We start from the raw sequence: 26,640 nt of genomic DNA on the forward strand, positions 1-26,640 counted from the left end.
CAACAAGGCCAAGTGCCAGGTCCTCCACCTGGGGCGCAACAACCCCAAGCAGAGCTACAGGCTGGGAGACGAGTGGTTGGAGACCTGCCAGGCAGAGAAGGACCTGGGAGTGGTGGTGGACAGTCGTCTGAATATGAGCCAGCAGTGTGCTCAGGTGGCCAAGAAAGCCAACAGCATCCTGGCTTGTATAAGAAGCAGTGTGGCCAGCAAGTCTAGGGAAGTGATTGTCCCCCTGTACTCAGCTCTGGTGAGGCCGCACCTCGAGTACTGTGTTCAGTTTTGGGCTCCTCGCTACAAGAAGGACATCGAGGTGCTCGAGCGAGTCCAGAGAAGGGCAACAAAGCTGGTGAGGGGTCTGGAGAACAAGTCTTATGAGGGCTGGCTGAGGGAGCTGGGATTGTTCAGCCTGGAGAAAAGGAGGCTCAGGGGCAACCTTATCATTCTCTATACGTACATTAAAGGAGGCTGTAGTGAGGTGGAGACTGGTCCATTCTCCCATGTGCCTGGCAACAGTTCGAGGAGGAATGGGCCAAAGTTGCGCCAGGGGAGGTTTAGGTTGGATATTAGGAAAAACTTCTTTACTGAGAGGGTTGTTAGGCATTGGAATGGGTTGACCAGGGAAGTGGTGGAGTCACCATCTCTGGAGGTCTTTAAAATACGTTTAGATGTAGTGCTTAGTGATATGGTTTAGTGGAGGACTGGTTAGTGTTAGGTCAGAGGTTGGACTCGGTGATCTTGGAGATCTCTTCCAACCTAGATGATTCTGTAATTCTGTGATATATCTCACTTCTCTTTTTGGTCTTGGAGATTCATATTTTTGGGATCTTACTATGATGATACTATAATGACACTATAAATTAAATAATTGATACTATAAATTTGATTATCAGACTATATGTTCCCAGGACTACTTTCTCACACTGAGGCCAATTGTCATGTAATTTTGCTAGATACATTTTATTAAATATTTAAATAAGCTTGATACATGAAAACTGCCATTAGAAATTAGCCCTGATCTGAGATAACCCCTGGACTATGCCCAGGATTTGTTCAGGGCATTGCTAGCAAGTCCTGGCCAAGTCAATGCTTGGAATGGTTGTTCCTGGATGCTTTCCAGTGCTGGGGAGTCTTCCAGCTACCAGCTTATGCAGGGTTTATCCCCCACATTGTCCTACTCATTCAGTAGCTAGATGCAAACAGCTCTTGGAACAGCCACTGCCTTTGACAAAGTTAATGATTGCCTTTTGGTAAAAGACTCAGCTGGGAATCTTTTTAATCTTTTTTTTTTTCTTTTTTTTTTCTTTTTTTTTTTTCAGAAGATTAGAACAACAGGGCCAATTTCTTAATGAGACTGCATTCATGCTGGACACACATGCAAACCAACTTTGTGTTTCCTTCACTATGCAGCAGTGGCCAGAGTTCAAATGCTCAGTCACATGCTAAAAGAATGATGGGGTTGTACTAGACTGCAGTAGCTTATAAAATCTTTCATGATATCTTTACTCTTGTGCAAAATTGCCAGGGTGAAGCATAGGTTGATTGTAATCTGCCATAACAGCCATGAGGCATAAAACATATGTTCGCTTGCTATAGGGAAGGGAAAAGGAAAGCATAATAAAGGCAGTACCAATACACTCGGGAGATGGTATTGTTAAATTGGTCTGGTTAAATAGATGCTAAACAAACTCCTTATTAGTTTCCTGTTTTCTCCTGGTAAGGGATAGCATATTTTAGCTTATTCAGGAAAGGAGCTTAGGAAAAGCTGGCAGGTCGCTTAAGACAGCAGAACAGAGAGCCATCGTGTTACTCAAGGAAACAAGCAAATGTACCAGGAGAGCAGCTTGTTACAAAAAAATAATAAATAAAAAAGATACAAGGAAAAAAAGGAACAACAAAACAGTGGGTGAGGGTCAAAGGAAGGGATTAAATGAAACTGCATGCATTACACTGACCCTTGCTACCTTGTTACAAAACAACTTCATACCACATTGGGCAACTTCTTGAATGATATGGAAACAATTGTTCCATTTATTCTTTACATATGACAGATTGGTGACATTTCCAAGCTTTCATTAGCCTGGTGTGGGTTTTTGTTGTTGTTTTCCTCAGGGCTTCATCTGACAGTAGCAGACTTCACCTTATTAATGGCAAATTTTTCAGACCATGCAAATTGAATATCTCTCATTTATGATAAATGAATTGGCTAGCTACACCTGTATCAACACTGTGGCACCTGCCACATGGGGCACCTGCCCCATTCAGCAGCAGGACAACATTTTCCCCAGTCTTCCTTTTTCTACTGATGTATTTGAAGAAGCCCTTCTCCTCTTCAGTGAACTGAATAAGTCTCTGCCTGTGCCTCACTACTCCTGGGGGAGTCTCAGCTTCTGACACTGACAACACTGAACTAGAACAAAGCACAGAATAATACATACACAAAACCAAATCTTTGCTGGCTCATCATAAACAGCAGGACATGGAGTGTCTCAGTTCACAAGCTGTTGAGCTGATAGCTCCCAGGAGAGGGTGAGGACTGATGAAGGGGGGCACAAAAGAGACGTCCTGATGGAAGCTGGTCTCCAACAGAGTCACAGTCCTGGGCTTGGCCATGCAGCTATATCATGGCACAAGGAGGGTCAGTTGCCCCAAGAAGGGATCCAGGACCTGAAGAGAACCATGGGAGAAGCAGGCCATGCCCTCCCTGAGCAGGACCCACCCCACAGCAGCCATTGAGGGAGCAGGGCAGACACAACCTGAGCAGAGGGGAAGGTTGGTCGAGCCAATTGGTGCACACAGAGCCCTGGTGAATTAATCCAGACTAGAGTTTAAAACTGATTAGCCAAAACTAATTCAGCTACTCTGAACGGCCTGAAAGTGCTAGTCAGATGAGACTGTTAGACAACCCTCAAGTTACCCAGAACCTGACCAAAAATGCCACCACAACAGGAAGTAAATTCCTTCATAAAAATTAATTGCTGTTTGGGAAAAATAAATAAGTAAATAAATAGATAAATAGGTAAATAAATAAATGATTAAATAATAAATAAAAGTGGGTGTAAAATGGTTCAAGGTTGTCTCTGAACACTTATTGATTATTTATTTATTTCCTTCACCTGGAATGACTTGTCTTGTTACTCTTTTAGGCACCATCATTTAGACCATCTTCAACCCTTTTCAATCCTTGTTCCCCTTCTCCTGCTCCCAAGTGAAAACCATCTCTTGAGAGCAGACTCAGGTGCAAATCCTCCCTGGCATCTATCACAAGGCTGAAGGATTTCTCCTGCTCTTTTGAGAGCAGACTCAGCTGCAAATCCTCTCTTGTACCTATCACAAGGCTGGAGGAATGTTCTCAACAACCAATAGACAACAGTGAACAATACTTGCTTGAATTGTGTCCTGAACATTGTTGAACTATTTTAATTCCCACTATCAGAATAAACCCAAAACAGACAGTGTATGAGAAATGTCTGAAAACTCTTAATTGGTGGATCTGATCACATGCACAAGCCAACTACTACTACTAATAAAGAGAGAGATATTGGTTCAAGGACAGCAGGGTTAAGAACTGCCCTTCCTCTAGCAGACTAAAGATCCCGTCCCACTCCTAAGAAGCCAGGGAGCTCTCTTTCCTGTTATTATGCCTGCACTAGAGGTGGAAAGTACAGGGTAATTCAAATCACTCTGGCTATAAGTGCTTGAGAACAACAAGAAATAAAAAGAACCATTTGCATGAAGAACAACTAGCTTCTTCTATGTATATCACATACCACATAAAACCAACTGTGAAGTAGCTAATTCTCAGCATCACCCAGAGACACATCTAACATTGCTGAAAGTTAAAGCAAATATTGTGGGTTAGATTCTCACGTTTATATGACTGCAAAGACTTTTACAAACGTGACATTACTCTATTCAAAATATCCAATACACTTTGGATATTTTCTTTAAATTTGAACATTCGGGAACTTTGGCATGGTATTGTAGCCTAAGATGAACCAAACCAAATCAAAAGTCATACATTTCAGAAATGCGCTTCTTGCATTTTCAATGCCACTTCTTTGCCTACAAATACACAAGACAGAATTTTCTTGGCTGCTTCCAGATGCATGCCTGAGGATTGATCTTACTCAAGGGAGAACCTGGCCATAAATAATGTATACAGCCAGTTAGGTCATGATAAAATTAAATAACCCTCTTGTAAGCACTTTAAGCATGGACTAGTTCCACAAAACTTCAGTTTTTATAACAGAACTGCAGTAATGTATTTCCAGAACATGTTATTTATGAAACTGTTCTTATTTATAGGAGGGGTACTTTTGTGAGCATGTTCACAGCTATTGTGTATTTTAGTTTGCACACTGTGACTATGAATATTTAGCTTATCCAACATAGCAGGAAGGAAGAGTTAGTTGCGTGATCAGTTCATGTGAAATCATTAGCATCTGCAAATTAGGAAATTTAAGGAAGTTCAAATGCAGTAGGGGAAATGATAATCTGAGTAACTTTGTGACTTGCAACATTTGCAATCGAACATTTGTTTGCAGTTTAAAAAGTGGCAAAGCAAAACACAGAGTCTTTGCAGCTCCGATCCATAATCAAACACAATAAAGGAGGAGGGTTTTTTCAAGAGGAGGTAGGTGACTCTCTATTCTTTATTTTTTTTTCTTTTGCCTCAAAATAAATAATTAGCTTGTACAGAATCTAAACGTTTGCCAAGGATAAAATTAGGTTGACTTATAGTACAACATGTACAAAATCTGTATTAGTTTACTGCTTAAGAAAACCTAGGCAGAATGTTTGTGATGCATAAGCCTATTTGATTAAAAACATGAATTTGTATATATATAAAACTTCTAGAGCTTTCTGCAGGATTCAGGGAAGACTATGAGATGTCTATGATATCCATTGCTGTATTTATTAAAAGGGCAAACTAAAATGAAAAACAAAACATAAGAATTTAGTGGTGATTAAAACTTACATTACAGTGATGTGTGATTGTGTAAGAGTGCAGTAGTATCTCTGTAGAGCTTAGTACTATTTAACAGATATTAAAAAAAAAAAAAATCACACTTCAGCCCTGTTAATCCAGATAAAATTAAAAACAAACTAACTAACTAACTAACTAACTAAAACCAAAACAATCAAGCAAACAAACAAAAAAGCAGACTCACTGAGGAGGTTATCAAGAAATATTCCAGCACGGAAATTGCCTCTGCACAGGTGAATATTTCAGTATGTATGCATGGAACTCGTCTTGTTCATAAGAAACTTTAATTGGAAGAAATTACTGTAGCTTAAAGAAAACAATCATTTCTTGGACAATCATAGTTATCTTGAACAGTTTATTTTGCTTTCAGCCCTGGGGCCCCCAGTACAAGAAGGAAATTGGGGCAGGTTCAGAGGAGGGCCACAAAGATGCTCAGAGGGCTGGAGCAACTCTCCTATGAAAACAGGATGAGCGAGCTGGGGCTATTCAGCCTGGAGAAAAGAAGGCTCTGGGAAGACCTTCTAGTGGTGTTTCAGTACATACTCTTTGCCAGGGATTGTACTGACAGGACAAGGGGTAAAGGTTTTAAGCCAAAAGAGGGAAGATGTAGATTCTATATAAGGAAGAAATTCTTTACTCAGAGAGAGGGGTGAAGCACAAGAACAGGTTGCCCAGAGAAGCTGTGAATGCCCTCTGGAAGTGCTGAAGGCCAGATTAGATGGGGCTTTGAGCAACCTGGTCTGGTGGGAGGTGTCCCTGTCCATGGCAGCAGGACTGAGCTAGATGATCTTTAAGGTACCTTCCAATCCAAAACATTCTACAATTCTATGATTTGACGTTTGTTATCTGGCATTTATTTTGCAATAACTAAAATAAATGTTATTTTCTATACCCTATTAATTTCTATACCCTATTAATTATTATAACTAGAAATATGTGGGGTTTTGTTTCTTGGGAAAAAAAAAGTGAATCCTGAAATAAAGAACATGGGTAGTTGATGCAGGAAGGCACCTCTGGAAACTGTCCAGTCCTGCCCCCTGCTCAGAGCAGAGTAAGCTGCAGCAGGTTGCTTAGAGCTGTGTTCAGTCAGCTTTTGAATATCTCCGAGACTGAGGACTCAACAGCCTCTCTGAGCAGCTCTGCCAGTGTCTGCCCACCCTGAAAGTAAAATGTATTCTTGAGTTTTAATGGAATGTCCCATATTTCAGTTTGTGCCCATTGCCTCCTGTCCAGTCACTAGGCACCACTGAGCAGTCTGGCTCCCTCTTCCTTATTCCTCTCACTTGATAAGATCCTCAAGATGAAGATGAACATTCATCTTCCCAGAATGAAGTTCCAGCTCTCTTCACCCCTTCTTTTATGAAAGCTGCTCCACTCCCTTAACCATATTCGTGGTCCTTTGCTGGACTTATTGAGTCCATGTCTTGCTTGTACTAGGAAGCCCAAACTGGCCACAGTACTCCAGGTTGGGCCTCACCTGTAGTAGAGAGGAAGGATCACCTTCCTTGCAGTGCTGGCATCATTACTCCTGATGCCAAGGTTGCTATGGATTGCCTTTGCCATAAGGGCACTTGCTGGTTCATGGGCAGCTTGTTGTTTACCTGGACTCCAAGGGCCCTCTCTGCAAAGCTGCTTTCCAGCAAAACATCCTCAGCCTGTGCAAGAACCCCAAGAACTCATTTTCCTTTAATGAAATTTATGAAATACTTGTCAGTCCATTTATCTGGCCTGTCTTGGACTCTCTGAAGCAAAACAGAATAGTGGTATATCACTTCTCCCACTTTCGTACCATTTCAAAAAATGAAAATACTGATCTAGAGACCGAATTGGTTCTGGAAAAGCTTAATTAAAGTATCAATGTGAGGTAAATATTTAATTGCCTTGTGTGTGTTGCCCTATTTTTATCCCTATGCCTCTGGGTACGCTTAGCATGTGTATGGTGCTCTCCATATGTCCACAATGTATAAGCATCAATTTATGTCCACATCACCCGGAGAGTAAAATTCAAATTTTCATCTCTAGAAGGGTGTCGCAAGCAGGAGTGCTTTTCCCAGATCCACTCAAGATAATAAAGTCAGTGGTAGAGCTAGGAATTAGAACCAAGGAACCTTGGTCTCAGGTGGCATTTTCTGGTAGCTTCCTAGACTCACACCCTGAGAGAAAAGACAACAGCCTGTACAGACTAATAGGGTAAGAAATTAGAGTGTTTAAGTCAGTATTGAATTGATGCTTTCTGTAAAAACTGCTACAGATACACCACAACTTTTAAATGTGACCTTGTTTTCCTTCTGGCATGTCAGTACTAAGATCTTTCCAAAGCATACTGAGTTTGCCCATGCTACAAAGGATTGAATATGCTCAAGTTCACTAGCATACAATGAAAGAATCCCCCTTACCAAGGATATGATCACTATTTCTGAGTAAGTCAAATCATACATCCGGTAATGTTAGATAATAAGCTTAGCAGTATTTTAAATGTTCTCCTTGATAAGATTTTGCTAGTGAAAAATTAACCATATAGTCTATGTCCGTACATCTAAATAAAAGAAAGCTAGGGCTTTTCATAGCTCCAGGGTCATGTAGCACTGGCCAGCTCGTATCCACATAACTTAGGTTAGTCTTACAACAAATCTGCCTTGGAGAGAGCTAGGGGGTGAGCTAAGAACTGAGGAGTGTGGAAACCAGATTCTTGAGCTCCCTCTGCGTCCCTCCCCCATGCAGTAGCATAGCCACATGCTGAAAGACCAAGGCACCAGTAAGGCTGGTCAGGAGCAAAAAAAAAGAAAAACAAACAAAAAAATGAAAACAAACAAACAAACAAACAAACAAGCATAGAGTTAAGAATGAGGGAAACACTACTTGCACATGTTCTTGTTTCTGTTAGTTTGATCCTCCAAATAACACTCCCAAGCAGTCTGAGATAACTACACCTTTCTTCTGACACCCTGAGACCCTGAGGTCTGTTGAGAGCAGAGTGAGTTTAACCATACCTGTTTGCAAAACATCAATCTGGGAGAAGATGCAGGGCCTGAAAGTACAAAGCTCCTGCAGATGTGGTGCTGGAGCCATTTGCTTGGCTGCCAGGCAGAAGGTATGGAAGAGCAAGGCAACTGAATTAAGTCTCTCTGCAGCTCCTCTATCCTTCACCCTGCCTGCAACCCAGAGAAAATTCAGGAGACCTGGCTATGTGTTGGTACTTTCAAACGTGGTGGCGGCAATGGAGAGAACACAGCAATAACCCAACCCAAATCTCTTCTTGTGTAATTTATTTTAAAAGTCAGTCATCAGTGAAACACAAGTCTATTGGGAAGCAAATTCCGTCAGTGCTCTGGTCAATGGAAAGGGACATTTCTTATGAGGAGAGTAAACACAACTTCTACTTCTACTGCAAGCTCACTGACAAGTCCAGATCCTGGACACAACAGTGCCAGCAAGCACTCCTCTAAGCAGGAAGGGCTGCAGTTGACTTCTTTGGCAGTGATCAGATCAGTGATCAAATGAGCATTTCCATGAGAAAACATGGAGAACATTTACAGAATAGGCCTGCTGTCATTCATAAGAATTTGAAAGCCCAAGAGTCACAAGAACAGACAGAAGGAGATGACAAGAAGAATGAAGCAAAGACAATAAAGGAAAGGAGAGCAGAGAGTTGAGAGAGAATAAGGAAGCAAACACCTAAAATTGAGGGTAGGATGAGGAAAAGAACAATGAAAGGTTAAGAGTCATTAAACAGAAGGCACAAAACCGAGAAAAATATGGCTATATGAAAAGAACAGGAGGTCTTGAGGTTCCTGTGCGCAGTTCTGAGGAGATCACTGAGAGCATGGAAGAGTAGAATAAGTGTTGAGACCCTTATCTTGCAGAGCATTTCAGTGCCGGTCCTCCGTACAGTTTGTACCTAAGATTCTTCAGTATCACTTCCCAGCAGCTGTGGCCACATCCTCACTGTAGCAGAATGATTTGCAAAGAAAAGATTGATGTTGCAGAGATAAGCAGAAAGGCATCAGGCTACAGTGAAGAGTCGCTCTGTCCTGGCTCAATTTCTGGAGACTGTAATGGACAGGCCATGCCAAGCCATTTCCATGTCTTCTTCTGAAATGACCATAAAAATTAATGTAGAAAGACAGACAAGTAAAAAACTATTAGCAAGCTTCTTCTTCTCCTGAGTTCATAAGAATTTATCTAACAGTGTTGGAATTAGCCTTAGAAATGCCTGCAATCAAGAAAATGGCTACTAGAAAATTACACTACTATGAAATACTAAAGCAAAAAATACCATGAATTGCCATTGCTTCTTAACATATAAAGGAACAGAAAAACAACTTCTGCTCATAGTGAAAGGAAGTGGTGCTGGCGCTTTCCAGAAAGAAGAAAGGGAAAGGGAAAGGGAAAGGGAAAGGGAAAGGGAAAGGGAAAGGGAAAGGGAAAGGGAAAGGGAAGGCAAAAGGGAAGAGAAGAGAAGAGAAGAGAAGAGAAGAGAAGAGAAGAGAAGAGAAGAGAAGAGAAGAGAAGAGAAGAGAAGAGAAGAGAAGAGAAGAGAAGAGAAGAGAAGAGAAGAGAAGAGAAGAGAAGAGAAGAGAAGAGAAGAGAAGAGAAGAGAAGAGAAGAGAAGAGAAGAGAAGAGAAGAGAAGAGAAGAGAAGAGAAGAGAAGAGAAGAGAAGAGAAGAGAAGAGAAGAGAAAAAAGAAGAAAAGAAAAGAAAAGAAAAGAAAAGAAAAGAAAAGAAAAGAAAAGAAAAGAAAAGAAAAGAAAAGAAAAGAAAAGAAAAGAAAAGAAAAGAAAAGAAAAGAAAAGAAAAGAAAAGAAAAGAAAAGAAAAGAAAAGAAAAGAAAAGAAAAGAAAAAGATATTTCTTGATTTCCATCAGTGACCCTGAGCTAGAGGACTACTCATGAAAGCAAAGCCATGAAGTACCTTGATAAAGCAGGCAGCAATATAGATCCTCTTCTGCATTCACACAGCCTGATTGGGAAGGTCTATCCTTCCATTTACTGTCTGTATAATGCTCTACCAAAGGTAATATTCACACACACTGTAAGAGATGACAAAAAAAAAAAAAAAAAAAAAAAAAGTAGGCAAAAAAGAGGACCGGCTAGGTATAAAATTTGGTTGCTGCGTTTTCTTTAGGAAATTAAAAATTAAAGAAAAAAAAATTTAAAATTAAAGACACTCAGCAGAAGGAAACAGAAAACCAGATATGCAAAATAAAAAAATAAATAAATATTAGAAAAACATCAACAAGTTTAAAAAGATCTGCATATAATCAAAGGATTTAAAACAAGAACTGAAAAATTATTTACTTGTACCAGAAGCAGTGAATAGATTTCAGCCAGATCTCCAATGCCTGTAATGGGAGCTTAAACAATTCACACATATGTAAAGACCTTATGAAATTATTATTCTGTAGAAATAGAATATAAAATACATAGATAAGAAAATCTGATTAAAGCATAAACACATTCTCACACAGGGAGTCACATATCTCTCTCATCTATGAGCATTTGGTCTGTATATCCATAAAAAATTGGATAAAAATCAGGAAAATAATTTAATATATTTAGATTATAAAAAGATTGATATAATGATCATACCCAAAAAAACATTTAACTCAGAAACATATTCTGCTAATTTTGATTTGGGTATCATCAAAGCCCTAGGTACGTTCATTACTTTTCCCAGCTTCTCAAATGTATTTTGTAGCCCAAGTTAAATTGTGCATCAGTGTAGTTTAAAATTATTATGGAGATGGTTCTATGAGATATCTTCATATTTTGATTACAAAGCAGATATTCTAGAGGTTCAGTTGAGTCCAGAGTAAGATTCAGCAAGTTCTGGACCCAAAACAAATGAACAACATAGAAAGTGCAGAAAAAAGTATTGTATTTAATAGTGATAGAGATGCAGGAAACTATACCTAACAATTGTGATTCTTTATTATACTCAGTCTTCTGTGAAAACAGGTGAAAAGTGAGGGACCACAGTAAATAACAACAACTACAAATAAATAAAGAAATAAAACTCATTCAGGTTAATCAGGAACTGACAGAAATGTTCAGCTTTATGATGAATGCTTCTATTGGAGACATTCAGGAAAACGGAAAAGCAGATCTGTGATCAGGAAAAAAAAAAAAAAAAAAGATTATAGTAAATTACAAGAAAACAAAAAGCAAGAGAACCCACAAAAACAGAAATACCCTTTGCTTCTAAAAATAATAATAATAACAATTATAAAAAGTGATTCAGGGAACTGCTCCAAGCATTATTAATGCTTTCCTCTTTCCTACATGAAATTTTGAAATCAGCCTGAAAAGCTTTTCAAGCAAGACTGTAGATTTGCCACAGTCAGAAATAAATAAATAAATAAATAAATAAATAAATAAATAAATAAATAAATAAATAAATAAATAAATAAATAAATAAATAAAGCAGGTCAGTATTTAATTCCTTCCAAAACCTGACAAAGCCTTTCTCCTCCTGCTTTGCTTAGGTAGTTCATATCTCATGGGTGTTTTCCATGCACACCTCAGATACTGACAGGAGCAGGCAGATGCTTTGAACTTGACTTGGTGGTGATGCCGGCTTTAAAAGAGCACTCATGGAGAAGTGAGACAATCGTCCATAGCCTGACAGAGCCAAAAAACAATTTCTCCACTTTCCAAAAGGTGCCTTCAACAAACAGCTGAAAGCCAGTGTTCACTTTACAGCAGAAACAGGAGTGCTGCGTAGGAAAATTGGCAGGGTCATTCACAGGATAGGGAAGCAAGAGAACATGACTTTTTGATGGTATGGTTAGGACAGATATTGAGAGAACAGCAAGCTGAAGTCATGGTCTCTGCACTGAAAACTGAGTGGATGTGTCATAACTTGTGGTGTCTCCATCTCAAATCGCTGTGTTGTAATAGCTGATAGTGAGTCTGTTCCGTTCTTTCAAAGAATAGGTGCCTACCAGAAGTCCTGAAGCACAACTTCTTCTTGGTTTTTCTAAAGAATTTGTTCTAGGAGTGAATTAACATCTTTCACACTTCTCATGAAGAAAATGAAGCTTTGCAGAAAAAAAAAAAAAAAAAGTGTTCTTTGTTATCACCCTTTTTTAATTATTATTATTTTGTTTTTCTTTTCCCTGAAGGCTTCATTACCTCTTTCCAGAGAAGGAAAGATGTTTGATACTCTTGGACTCATTTGGATGAGTTGGTGGTGTATGACACTATTTCATCCCTTGCATGCTGACCTCCGGCGTATAGAGCGTGAGTATGATTTTGCAGACATAGTCTGAGAAATAGGGTTTACTTCCTCATTTATTAGAGATATTTATAATTAAGCTGGCAATAGTCATCTTAGGTCTGGCAGATACTATCCTCTCTACTCAATAACAGCATGTCCTTACTGAACCTGTTCTTTAACCTGTTAGGAATCTGTTCAGCAGAGACAGAAGAATCACCTATCACAAATTTGACATGGAATTGGAGAAGAATGGAGCTGTCCTGGGAGAGTAGCAAGAATTTCCCTAGTTATACTTGTATGATGACCAGCGGTGATAGACATAGAAGGAAGCCGGTACACTTGCTATTCGTTGATAAAAACTCATACCTTTTACTTTACCTCTTATAGACTACATTTACCTTTAAAAAATGGATCAGTTGGAGATAAAATCTGATAAGTGACTGTTTGCAGTCTACAGCTTGATCTGTCAAGAGCTATGAAAAGCCACCACTGACACCAGGGCATATTAATTGGAAGAAAAGTACCTTGTGCACACTACAGAACCGAAGTTCTGTGACCAAAGTGGATAGGAGATGATAGCCTGAAGTGCAGCTACAATGAAGTATGAGAAGGAATATAAACGCTGAAAAATCATTATGCCACAAAAAAATAGGTTGTGAGACTAAGTGAGGAGCCTAGATAATTTAGAGAGAAAAAGGTCCTTCAGATGAAAAGTGAATTCCCCGAATACTATATTGATGTTCAACATCTCAAGGTCTTCACCTGTCTCCCAGTAAACTGGATCTTGCCTCTAGGACATGTTGTTATAAGCTCACACTCTCAGAACAGAAAAGGTGATTGGGTGGAGAGGGAGGAGGCAAGAGGGAAGGCTTATTTAGCACAGAAAAGGAAATGCTTAATTGGAAATATGTACTACAGTAACACCACACTGTTATTGAAGATTATAAGCTTAATGCCATAGACACCTTTCTTAGCCCCTGGGGAGACCAGCTGAGGACTTCTATTTAACCAGGATCCTCTGGTTAAATTTCATCTTGGTTTACCAGTTTAGTCACCATCTTCTCTTATGGGGTAATATTAGCCTTCTCTAATAGTCACACACTAGTGTAGGAAGCTTTTTGTGTACTTACGTGTTCAGTGACTCGCCTTCATTCTACATTACCCTCAAGTGTTAAAAGAGGAAGTTAGTTCCTGAGACTGAAATATGCGTAGATATATATACACACTAGATTTTGGCCATAGGACTTGTTGCTGACTATCGCTTTCAGAGTCAGTGCCATCTAACACAGCAGAGGAAAAACGGACAAATAGGGTATCAACTTGTTACTTTTCAGGTGAAGAACAGAAAATGCTGGTTTTCAATGGAAAATAGTCTACCTCTGCAAGGAGGGATAAGCTTTACCATTGAAGTACCAAATACAAACATCTCAAAACATTGCCGATTTATCCCTGAAGGTAATGCTTATGAGCTGGGTAAGGTTTTCTCCTTTTGCATTCTTTTAAAGATAAACAATGCCATAGAAAACAATTCCTTACATAGTAATTAACTATTCCTTTGTATTATTTTTTTTTTAAAAAAAAGGTTGTTTCTTTGTTTATTTTCAAATCTTTTAAAATTATTTGCTCTCTAATGACTTTTCTGCACTTCTGCAAGAGAGTTATTATTAAAAATGTATCAGTAATTACATTATTCTTTTTCTTGCTAGGGCTCCAAAATGTCACTAAATTACAGTGGTTTTAGGACTGGATTCAAGTGACTGTTCTGGCTATTATGAGTTTGAATCTTAGTGCTTGCATCTTTATTAAATGTTTTTCTGCTGGGCTGTGTTGGGTTTGTCAGAAGCCAGACCACAGTGCTAGCAAAAGGCACAGTCTAGAGAACAGCGAAACCCATAAAAGGGGAGGAAGAGAGGAAAGGAAATGCTGGTGATAAGCAGATGGGGGCAAACTGAATGTAGTAATCTCCTAATCTGACCTTGGCTCTCACACACAGTAGGGTTCCTGCAGCTGGCATGCACCCACTGTGCTAAGATAATGGTTCACAAATAGAAATACTCTGTGTCTGTCCCATTTGTGCGTTAATCAAAGTGGGATTTAGGCAGATCCAAGATTCATAAATCCAAACTGGCGTCTTTATGGCCCATTTTCAACTTCCTTCTGAACTCAGTATTCTCCATTAAAATCATTTAGTCACAGGTACTTCTGCAGCGTGCACAGCTGGGATGCTTCAGATGTGACAGAGGATGTGCAGCCTGCTCATATCTGAGCAGAGAAGGCACTGCCCTGCTCATCTTTTCCTGGGGACTCCACAGAGGAAACTTTCTCACGGTGCCGGTCAGAGTGAAAACAGGACGCTGCCTTTTAAAACCTCTTCCCCAGCCAGACCTCACGTCCACGTGTGCAGGTTCCCCAAGGGAATCCCCACTGCTTCCTGAGGCACCCTCAACATGGGGCGCTGGAGGGCGTCAGAAGCAGAAGTGGAGGAAGGCCCCACCCTTTTGCTGAAGTTGGGGCACACCGCAGAATTAAGCAGAGAATGGGCTGAAGGAGAAGGAAGAAGGGGGCCGAGCATGCCTGCACAGCATAGCTGCGAGGGAGCCTCCAAAGAAAGGAGATCCCCACTTGAAAGTGCTCCAGGAAAGGGCAAAGTTGCTCTCTCCAATGCCAGGGAGGAAAGCTCTAGTGAGTGGGCAGCTTGATCAGGAGGCACCTCAGGAGAGGGTTCCCGAGTGTTGGTCACAGAATGAGAAATACTTCTTACTGTGGCACCAACGATGGTGTTAAAAGCCCATGTGCTTTGCTTTACCAATGTGAATGCTCTCCTTTCCCAAGTCTCACAGTTCAGAGGCAGGCAAAATACAGTGCGAGTGCAGTTTTCTCTCAACTGTCACTGCTAACCTAAGCAATAATTGGTTGGAGATGCAGGTCTAACTAGCATATCCAAGCATGTCCAACTGCCTGACCACTTCAGGGCTAACCAGAAGTTAAAGCACATTACTGAGGGCATTGTCAAATGCCTCCCGAACACTGGCAGGCAGGGGCAGCAACCACCTCTCTAGGAAGCCTGTTCCAGGGTTTGACCTCCCTCATAGTAAAGAGATTTCGCTAATCCCAGCCTGACCCCCCAGCACAGCTCTGTGCCGTTCCAGCGTGTCCTGTCACCAGTGCCCAGGGAGCAGAGCCCGGCACCTCCCTCTGCGCTCCCCTCCTCAGGACGCTGCAGAGAGCACTGGGGTTGCCTCTCGGCCTCCTTTCTCCAGGCTGGGCAGCCCAGGTGTCCTCAGCCTCTCCTCATAGGACTTGCCTTCCAGCCCTTCTACCGGCTTTGCTGCCCTCCTCTGGATGCTTTTGTAGAATCATTAGGTTCGGAAAAGACCTCCAGGATCATCTGATCCAACCATCCCCCTATCACCAATATCACCCATTAAACCATGTCCATAAGCACCATGTCCAACCTTTCCTTAAACACCCCCAGGGACCATGACTATTTCAATGCCTGACCACTTTTTCTGAGAAGAAATGGCTCCCAATTTCCTACCTGAACCTTCCCTGGCACAACTTGAGGCCATTCCCTCTAGTCCTATTGCTAGTTATCTACAAGAAGGGGCCGACGCCCAGCTCCCCACACTTTCCTTTCAGGTAGTTGTAGAGAGCAATAAGATCTCTTGAAATATATAATATAAATACTTGAATTTGTAATATATATGTTAATATATGTATTATAAGATATATAATATAAATACTTTGAATATAAGAATATTTCATGTACCTTACTATTCTTTTTTATATTGTGGAGCCCAGAACTGCACACAGTATTCAAGGTGAGGCCTCACAAACACTAAATCCAGTAAGAGAACCACCACTTTTGACCGGCTGGCTATGCTGTGTTTAATGCACCCCAAGATGTGGTTTGCCCTCTGGCTGCCAGGGCAAACTACTGGCTTGTGCTGAGCCTGCTGTCACCAGCACCCCCAGGGCCCTTTCTGCTGAGCTGCTCCTCAGCCATTCAGCTCCTGTCTGTGCCAGTGTCTGGTATTACTCCATCCCTGGTGCAGCACTCAACATTTACCTTTGTTGAACTACATACTGTTGCTGGTCACCCAGTGCTCCAACCTATCTACATCCTTCTGCAAGGCCTCTCATCCCTCCAGAGAGATAACACTTCCCAGTTTAGCGTCACCAGCAAACTTGCTGAGGATGCATTCCAGTCCTGCATCCAGATCATGGATATAAATGAACTAGATCAGCCCTAGACCTGAGGGAACACCACTAATGACTGTCCACCAGCCAGATGTATGCCCAGTCACTGCAACCTTTTGAGCTCTGACATTGGGTCTGTTCATCACCCAGTGCAGCATGAACCTGTTCAGCTCACAGCTGGACAATTTATCCAGAAGGATGCTGAGAAGGACAGTAGCAAAGGACTTACTAAAATCCAGAAAGATTACATCCACTGCTATGTGGATGCATCCCTCTGTCTTGGAGCAGTCACACAGTTCTTCAACCTAACAGAGATTGCTGTGTTTGCAGGCAAAACCAGGTCAGCCATTGAAAACTTCTCCTGTGTGATTTATGATGTTTCTCTCATGAACTGCACTTGGCAGGCAGGCAGGAATGCTCCAGGAGATACCCAATATTTTCTCTACTGGAAGAATTCAAGGTAAGTAAGCCTGCTTGAGTCTTGGAAAGTCTGAATTCTCACTCAACACATTACACTGCCCACTGCCCATCTTTAACTAAAACACTTTGTTATATGCAGAGATGATAATGAGACAGAATGTGAGCTTTACATTAAAGGTGAAAATGGCATGCACACAGGATGCAGATTCCAAAATGTGATGATTGAAGACAAAACTACTTATTTTCTGGTGGATGGAATTAGCAGCAATTCCCAGATCCAGTTCTATGATGAGTACATAGAGCTGTATGAAATTGGTAAGTACACAGCCAATGTTATTTTATTAATTACTGCTGTATTTAAAAAAAAAAAGGAGGGGGGGGGGGAGGGGAGAGGGGAAATTCTCTCTGAAGAGAAAAAAAGAAGAATAAAATAAAAGTGCATAACTACTACAGGTTTCTATACAGTGGTTCAAACTTGGTTCTTGAGAGCTGACAATATATGTTTCCAAAACTTACTACACTGAACAGACACAGAGACTGCAATAGCAGCTTTGAGAAGAGTGTGAACAAATCCATGGGACCCAAGTGATGAAATGCAATGGTTAATAACTTTCAGAGTCAGCTTTCTGGTGTGCTCATTTCACCATCCCAATAATGCACTGAGAGCTTCAAGAGCAATGTGTCCTAAAGCCAGAGGGAGGGTTCAAATGGCGTATTAAGACTGTATTAGTGGATACCTACATGCGAGCTAGGTGGTCAAGTTCTCTAAAACATGCTTCTGGTTCCACTCAAGATGCCCTCAGACATCCACAAGGCTTGCAGTTGTGTTCAGGACTTGTGAGAGACTAGGGTCTTTCTGAGTGTCCTATGTGGTCTGAAACCCACAGCGCAGGAGAGTTCAAGCAACTGACTCCTGCCTGCAGTCGGTGCAGGCTGGAAAGCCAGAGCTGTTCAGCTGAGCACACCTGCTCCACAGGGGGCTTTGCAGGCACTGTAGGCACTACTTATGATGAGGTCTCTGCTGACTGTAGTGGTTAGACACCCAGGTCACCTGTAGACAGCTGTATTGTAGGCACTCAGATTCAGATGCCTCAATCTTCTACATGAATATCACCATGTGGATAAAAAGTTCCATCTTTTTTTTTCCTATGGAGACTTGCATTGTCAATGTGAAATTTAGATGTAGAAGAAAATGGTGTGCTGCAGACTATATGACTGAATTATGCAAAATCCTTCATACACTTTTTTACATGAACTTCAATGTCCAACAGCTGTAGCACTAGATTCTCTAGTTTTTCTGTGTATTACTTCTGTTTACCAGATAGTATTTGTTACCATTAGTAGTGCACGGCTGTTTATAAGCTGCCTCAGCTTCACATGCATTTTACTATGAATGAGTTGTAGCTGATTACAGACCATGTCTACATTAATTTTTTCATTTCATTCCATTCCAGAAAGACTCACTCCTCCGTTAAATGTCAGTGTCAACTGTACTGTCAATCCAGCAGGTTGCACAATTACATGGCAAAAACCCCGTGCAAGTTATGAGAAACCTGAACATTGTTTTGATTATGAAATTAACATACAAAATAAGGTAAAAACAATTTCTTGGTTTGAATTTGGCACCATACCTAGCTACATGTATTTACATAGCATGCAATGTTCTCTTTGCTTATTAACTTCTCTCTCATAAGATTTGTAGTGTCCTCCGGCTCTGGTCCTGATGTTCTAACTTCCCACTGCTTGTGAATTTATTTCAAACTAATGAGATTGGCATAGCAGAAAAACAGAGAGAAGGGAAATGTTATGAGGGGTCTCTGTCCAAAGACTAGGAGAGCACCTGAGATGCTGTCCTGCATCTCCTCACAGAAGATGACCATATGATTGCAGCCCAGTGATCCAAAATGAGATTCGTTCTTTGGCACCAGCCTCCAGCCCAGGCCAGGGCCCCTCATGCTCAACCTGCTTCACAGGGTACCTCAGCTTCAACCACCCTGATGGCATTTTGCAGATGCTGGAAAACTCACAACTGCCTCTGAGTTTCAGCACATGGGGCAGTTTTTCCCCATCTCCTCCACCATCTCCCCCGTGATGTCACACTCTTCGACAGCCTTCTCTCAGGCACTGTTCTCCTTCTGGTTAAGACAACCCAATCCTCATCTTTCTGCACAATCCATCTTTTTCTATATGAACCTACCTTTTGAAATCAGAAGCTACTGAAAAAGGAAGCTATTCCTCAAAAAAAAGATACCAGCAACTCAAGGGAAAGTTACAACTCAAGTTCAGTCTACAACTTCCTCGTAAGGGGGTGTCGAGAGGCAGGAGACATTTTCTCCATTAACACCAGCGACAGGACCCGCGGGAACAGGCTTAAGCTGAGGCAGGGGAAGTTTAGGCTGGACATCAGGAGGGGGTTCTTCACAGAGAGAGTGGTTGCACACTGGAACAGGCTCCCCAGGGAAGTGGTCACTGCACCGAGCCTGACTGAATTTAAGAAGAGATTGGACTGTGCACTTAGTCACATGGTCTGAACTTGGGTAGACCTGTGCGGTGTCAAGAGTTGGATTTGATGATCTTTAAGGGTCCCTTCCAACTCAGGATATTCTATGATTCTATGATTCTATGATTCTAATACAGGCCCAGGGCAGACATCTGCAAAGGATGCATTTACTTTTCAGTAGGTTATCCTCTACTCTCTGTTCAGTCAGATGTGGTATTTTTTACCTCCTAAGGTATTTGACAAATTGTGTCCTTAAAATGCTTCTTTCTTTCCATTGATTACAAAAGGAACATAACATGGCTAACTCAGATGTAAATGTGTAGATATTTTCCCCAAAGTGAGCTGGGAATTATCTTACTGTATAGGCAGAGTACTACCAATTTACCATGGTAACCACAGGAAAAACGCAGAGCAATACAGAGAGCATGCCAATTTACCACAGGTGAAGTACGTCTGGTATCCATCAAGTACAACAGACAAGAGGCTGAGGTATCTGATCCTCCTCCACAGATCTCAGAAAAATTTCTTGAACCCACAAGTTTGAAAAGAAATAAGACTAAAACAATATTCTCAATGTTTATTTTAAAGAAACGTATGTCAGCTCTTCTTTTCTCTGTAGCAGTAGGAACGGGTGGGATTCACTTTTCCATAACACCAACTCTCCTGATGTTACATGTCATAAATGTTTCCAGGAGCTCACCTTTCAGTGCTTTCTGGGATCCTTACTAAAACCACTGCAGGTGATATTGTTTCCTAATTTTTACACTTATGCTTGTTTCTGTCTTAAATATTTACAAATTTTCAGGCTTTTTGGTCATGGAAAATATTTGATTCTTGTTAAGTAAATTTTGACGGTATGGAATGTGTATGTATTTGTCTAATAGAAAATGTATGCGTGAGTATTTGTCTAACAGAATTTGATTGGAAGAAGAAATTTGCTGTTCACATCAATTTTGTGCCGTGTTATCAAGAAGACAGCAGAAAACACATCTTCCAGATCTGCTATGTTTAGAGGGTGTATATAAAGATTGCCTAAGATTTTAAACTCGATTACTTCATGGTCAGTATGGCCAACAAGTCTACCAACTGCCACTTCACCCACAAGACCTCTGTTCACAAGCATCAGATCTAGGAGGGCACCTTTCCTAAACAGCTACCTTATAGTACCTGTACCAAATTCATGTTTTCTTCCTTTTCTAAAATGAAAAGGAGGAAGCCAAAACTCTGAATGAAGTGCCATATTCTGAGATGTTACTGGAGCAGAATCTCCATTTGGACTTTCCAGTTTATAATTACTTATGATTTTTATAAGTGAGAACCGGAGAACAGAAGAGGAAAAAACATTATTACTTGACAAGAAAATCATAAAAATAAAGATTTATCTTTGTTTTGCAGGGTGAGCATGACAAAGATAAAAAGGATCCTCCTGTAATAGTAAGTATTCTTACCCTATACATATTTGCACTTCTGCCCTCTTTAGCATGTAAATTACTATTATATAGAACACATACATATATGTTATTTCATATATTACGTATTATATTATATATATATTATAACATATATATATGTTATAAAATATACATATAGTTATTTCTGGAGCTATAGCTTTTGCATCAACATAAGAACTCAGGAAGATATTTTTCTGTGGTATTTTCATATGTAAGTTTCTTAATATCTCTCAACAACTTTAAACTTCACAACAGAAACACTCAGTGGTAGGACGAACTAATGTATCAGAATTTAAAATTTGGAGAAAAGAACACTTAACAACCATGTACCTACAAACTCATACAAATTAGTTTTCCAAACTTTATTAATATTTGCCTCTGGAATGAAATACACCATCTAAATGCTTTGATTTTAGGTAAACACAAACAAATACGAATTCGAAAATTATAATGTGAAAAAAAAATACATTCTGAAAATCAGAGCACGTGGAAACAGCTGTCGTATAAACAAAAGCTGGGGTGAATGGAGTAAACCCATAGAGTTTGGTAAGCCCATGGAATATATATATATATATATTTATTTTATTACAATGTTTGCAAACCTTTCTCTCTCGAACTCATATATATATGACTAAATCTTGATTCTTACCCAATGACGTGGAAGGAACACAGTAGAAACTATTAACGTAGAGGAGATGCTCAAATACTGCGAAATGGAGGCTGATAACAACCTGTGAGCAATTGTGATTGTGAAGACAGCTATTAGTCAGATGCCAGGGTTATAGGAACTGGCTGAGATAGACCCAAACTATCATCTGCCTGAAGCTCTGAGATTTCCTTTAAGTTCTTGAAGATTTTATCACAATCATCCTCTTCCTTCTGAATCCTTTTCACCATTTCCTAAATGTTATTTTTTTAGTTCCACTACTGTCTCTGCTTTTCACCCTGCAACTTTCTCCTTCTCTGGATTTTTTTTTTTTTAATTGATCTCCACAGTTTACATGTTCAACTTGTTTTAAAATGTTTTAAATCAGATGCCAAGCTGAAATCCTTTGGATTATTCAAGAGGTTAAGGTGAAATTGGAGTTAATTACCGACAATCACAAAAGTAGATTTTGGGCACACTATGATGTTTTTCCCTTGGATTTTTCAGGTGAAAACGAAGATTACTTCCTTGTTGTGCTTTTACTTCTGATAGTACTTGGAACAATCTTAGTGACACTGCTCCTTTTTTTTCTTTGCAAAAGGTAAATCAATCTTATTAATGTAGGTATTTCTGTGAAACACATTCTTCCTACCTCTATAAGCTTCAAGAATCTGGTTATCAATACCATGAAGTGTTATTATCAGCATTGTTTGGGATGGCACTGTGGAACACAAAATCACAAGCGAAAAAGGGACAAAGACTGATGAAGTTAGGGACTGATGCAAGCAGACCTTGGGGAAAAAAAAAGTCTGTGTTTTTAAGTATTTAACATTGACATTACTTTACAATCATTGACTTCACGTAGTGCAAGACAACAAGGAAGCAGTATAAATGAATGTGTCCTTTGATAAAATTTCTCACATAGTGGTGGAAGAAAGTTATTTACACCAGGCGAGCTACTGAAAATCAGTTTAATAAATTATTTAGTGTAGCTTTAGTCACAAAGTAAGCTTAAGTTACTTAAGTGATCAGTGTAAGAAGTTACCCGCCAGTCTACACAAAATATTTTCTTTCTTCTCACTTAGTGATTTGTAGAGCAATAAATAACATCCTTAAGGTACAACACAATGTTTGTGTTATATTGCTGGTATTTACCAGTAATTTAATTTATTCTCAATCCCATTTTGTATCCAAAGGTATTGCAGTTTCAAAAGAGTATTTCCTCCTATTCCACAACCAAGAGACAAATTTAACACATCACATGATGAAAATATCCAGGTATGCTTTCTCATTTATTTAGTCAAATTTGCTAACTAAAACACACAAGCTCGAATAATTAGCATATAAAGATGAGAGCCAAATTCCATTAAAAACTAATTTGATCCTGTGCAAAGTATGTTGTTTTGAAACTAGAAATACTCTTTGTGAGTGCTGCGTCCAGAGATTATCTTGTGTGTGTTTGCATCGTATTTTAAGGTCATAGTTATTTTTAGCAGATTGGTAATTTCTGTACTTACTGCTTTTGCAAGGTTACTGTTTGTGGTTTGAAAATAGTCAAATCAAGGAAGCATTTGCCAGTAGTATTTTCTGGTATTGGTGATCATGAAATGCATATTTGCATATATAAAGCCCGATATATACTTATGAAAACTCTTTTACATTGGATCGTAAAAAAGTAGGGCTGGAAAGAGTCTCAGAAACTTAACTGGTCTTTCCCTTTGCTTCAGCACAGGATTAGTTAACGACAATTTCAATGTTTTGGGCAAATTGCATTCAAGTGACATTCTATAGCATCCTTAGACTGCATGTTATGTTTACCCTTACTTTCAGAAACTTTGTCAAAGTAGTCTGTTTTACTGAATTTAAAATCCACTACTTCCAAACCTGATTCCTTTCCTGTTTACAGTACTGTATGTACTTAAACACTGTCAACAACAGCTAACGCTCCCAGTCTCTGTTCACGTGTCCTGACAACCAAACTCAAACCATGCATGTTTCTCTTCTATTTGGTCTATGTGAAGAGTCCCTTGCACTGCTCCTGCATGATGGAATGCCCACCTTGTGTTAATTAGCTATAGATATTTAAGTCACCAAATGAGGCTAGTTACTTATTGCCTACAATGTTTCAACAGACAACACCTTTTTCAATAAAGTTTGAGAAGTGAGAACTTTTCCTTCAAGTTTTCACAAAGGCTCTTCAAAGCTATTGTTACTGAAACTCCTGTTTTGGTAACCGTATACCAACAGGTTGACCTACATATGATAGTTACCAGCTTTGGGGTTAATACTAGGTAGACAGCAATGCAACTTGGATGAGTTTCTTCATCCATATGTTACAAAAGCCTGATACCTCATTTCCTATCAGGCTACCAGAACAAAGGCTGCAGATTAGCAGTTCACAATCCACCAAGTTATAAATTGGCATTTGCTAGTAAAGTAGCAAGCAGTCCTTAAATCTTGCAGACCCTCCATCTCGATGTTTATGCTAAACTTGAGGGACCTCAAAATCCCTGTGCTCGTATTACTGGAATAACACAAACACCACCCAGAGCCCAGGTTATCTTTGTGGATGTGGTTTCATAAACTGTGGCATGGGCACTTCCACGCAGGCAGCAGCTGATCAGTACTAATTGCCAAAGTTCAGGTTCACAGCTGCCAACCCTGTGAAGGTATTTTTCCCAGTCTCTTACCTGCTGAACACCTTCTATGCTCTTCTTCGCCTATTTTAGTCTTAAAAATTAGTTTCATCTCTTCTTCCCAAAGATGATCACTGGTAGAGATGCTTGAATGATGTAATCCTTCAAAAAGGATAGAGCAAAAATGTGTTCTCAGAACTTCCCCATCCAATTGAATACCAGGACTACATATTCCTGGCGTTTAGGTCTAACACATTTATGAACTCTTCTAAACTTACGGTGGTCCTCTGCTTCACGTTTCTGATGCCTGTATTTCCTCATTTTGTCCCTCCTTCCTCTAATGACCTTTTCACATCCTCTCATCGTTTGTCCTGCTCCTTGACCCAGCTTTCTGCTAGGTCATTGAAAAAAATCATGGTTTATAACTGTAAACTCTGCACCAGGTTTGCACTTGCTTCCTTCACATTTATGTTTAAAGAGTGTTTGCTTTCCCATTTTATATGGGTAAGATTCTACTCAGTTCAGACAATGCTCCTTCATTTTGTTTTAGTGATCTTCCTTCACTTTGTCATTCTTTGTTTATCCCCTGCAACTGCAAGCATTTCTTATGCATCAGAATAGCAAAACCAGTATGCCTTTGCAAGAAGGTGTGTCTATCATTTCTGAATGTTCCCTGCTCTACAACAGTAAATCTGTAGCTTACCGCAAGTTAAAGGCTAATGAATTTTCTCTCTTAGACAGAGAACATGTTTCCATCCAGCCTAAGCTGTACTAAGGAAGTAACTATGGTTGAAGAGATGACCTAACTTTCTAAAAAGAAAACAGACTTGGATTCTTCAACACAAAATCATGCATCATGACAATCTACAAGCATTTAAGGTGTTCTTCACAGTATAGACTAGAAATGAACACCTATGAAATTTTCCCCCATTAAAAACAATAAATAAATAAAATGGAATAGGAAGCTTTCTAAAATACAGGCCTTAGATTTAGATTCCTGCTTTTATATGTATGTGTAAAATTCCAGATCTTTTTCTGTTAAATGTATTTTTCAAAATAAACACATTTTACCAAATATGTGCTTCAATAAGGCAGAAAACAAATGCTTTTTTTAAAAGTCATTTATTATTTGCCTCTTATGTTCCCACACCGCATAATCACATTGCGAATTGCTGCTGCATGACTAAGGGAAGCAATATACTAGAAAAATGAACACCTAGTAGTACATGCTGAAATGCACAGCATAGCTAATTGCAGTTCCACTTACAGAACAACCCACTCTTACATAGATTTCTTTTCCTATTTCCTCTGGTTAAAACCAAATTCTGTAGTGGGGGGATGAGATTTGTCATCCCCCTGTTCAAGAACTGCTCAGGTAACTGTCATGCTTGGTTCTTCCTCACAAAGCCAGGCCACCATACACTCACAGTAACGTTATGCAAGGTGCTTTATCTCTACCTTCCAAGCCACTGATGTAGAAAGTAAACCAATGCAATCTATTTATACAGACAACCTTTTCCCTGCCCCCCCCACCCCCCCAATCAATATAATTATAACTGAAACAGCAGCTTGATTGGCAAGGTCAACATCAAATGACCTGCTCACATCACAAGAGTGCTACCATGACTGAACAAGATAAAAAAACACCTGCAGTAGGTACATAAGGTTTGCCATTAGCCTGTGTACAAAGTAGCTATGGAATGTACTTACACTCATATAAAGATGTTGAATGCAGTGCTTGTGCCAAGGAACATCATGTTGGAGCCAAATAATCAGACAAAGCCATGTAGTAAATTTAAATACCTCATCTTGAGTAGCAACCTCAGAAGGCACAAAAAAACCTCAGCTCAGTCAGCCTTCAGTGACTCATACAATGCCATAGTTTCTTTCAGATACAGGGCAAGTTCTTAAGAACATGACTGGAAGATGAACACCTTGTCTTCCTTTACTGGTCTCCCCACATCCTTGTAGATTACAGAGTACAAAAGCAAGATTATACACACATACGCAGATCACAGACTTAATTCCTCATACTGCCATTTGAGATAATGTACTACCTGTTTCTAGTCTTCAGACAATCCTTGAAAGTAGACATTATTCAGTTATTAGTGAAGGCTGACCTACTGTTACCTCTATTTTAAAGCTACACAGGATCACACATATTCCCTGTCACATATCCTAACTGCACCTCTAAAACTGAGCTTCATTTCAGATTAAATCTATCTTCCACAGAGGTACTGACCACTGCTAGAGATCAGGCCGAACACACTCTTGAGTGGCAAGATCAGCATTTCCAAATAGCAGCAACAATACAATAGACAGGTCACTCAAACATTAAAGGCATTTAACTGGGTTCCTGGGTTTTTGCATGAATGTCCTGTGTTGCTTTCTATATTAACTTAAAAAATATATATATTCCATTTTAAGTTGCTTTGCGAAGGGCAAGAACATCACTTTTTGACAGCCCTTGCGACTTTGGGTCCTTGAAGTGCTACAACAGAAAAACCCTCATTTTACATCACATGAAAAGCTGCAAATCAATTCTTAAGAATCATGCAAAAAGCCACTTGCAGCAGCCCA

General features: G+C 39.9%; 1 protein-coding gene across 2 annotated transcripts; it reads left to right on the forward strand.

The window, feature by feature from the left end:
- Positions 1-4,469: 4,469 nt before the first annotated feature.
- Positions 4,470-25,135, forward strand: LOC137856466 (granulocyte-macrophage colony-stimulating factor receptor subunit alpha-like). Of its 2 annotated transcripts, none has more exons than XM_068681877.1 (12): positions 4,470-4,633; positions 12,113-12,230; positions 12,395-12,540; positions 13,542-13,680; positions 16,738-16,867; positions 16,967-17,142; positions 18,282-18,421; positions 20,723-20,761; positions 21,195-21,324; positions 21,932-22,025; positions 22,621-22,702; positions 24,798-25,135. In XM_068681877.1, the coding sequence occupies exons 2-12, from the start codon at positions 12,143-12,145 to the stop codon at positions 24,864-24,866; spliced, it is 1,233 nt and encodes a 410-aa protein (XP_068537978.1). In that variant the 5' UTR covers positions 4,470-4,633; positions 12,113-12,142; the 3' UTR covers positions 24,867-25,135. The 2 variants fall into 2 exon arrangements, with proteins under 2 accessions (XP_068537978.1, XP_068537988.1); XM_068681887.1 differs by having other exon boundaries at positions 4,472-4,633; positions 13,542-13,662.
- The last annotated feature ends 1,505 nt before the right edge of the window (positions 25,136-26,640 follow it).

Source organism: Anas acuta, chromosome 1, assembly GCF_963932015.1.
Source record: "Anas acuta chromosome 1, bAnaAcu1.1, whole genome shotgun sequence".
Classification (NCBI taxonomy): Eukaryota; Metazoa; Chordata; class Aves; order Anseriformes; family Anatidae; genus Anas; species Anas acuta.

What these genes read in the sequence shown, in the direction of transcription:
- LOC137856466 (XM_068681877.1), top strand. Translation starts at nt 12,143, where the DNA reads ATGTTTGATACTCTTGGACTCATTTGGATGAGTTGGTGGTGTATGACA. An exon ending in CTCTACTGGAAGAATTCAAG is followed by an intron (nt 16,868 to 16,966) that starts GTAAGTAAGCCT and finishes TGTTATATGCAG; the next exon opens with AGATGATAATGAGACAGAAT. An exon ending in GAGTAAACCCATAGAGTTTG is followed by an intron (nt 21,325 to 21,931) that starts GTAAGCCCATGG and finishes TGGATTTTTCAG; the next exon opens with GTGAAAACGAAGATTACTTC.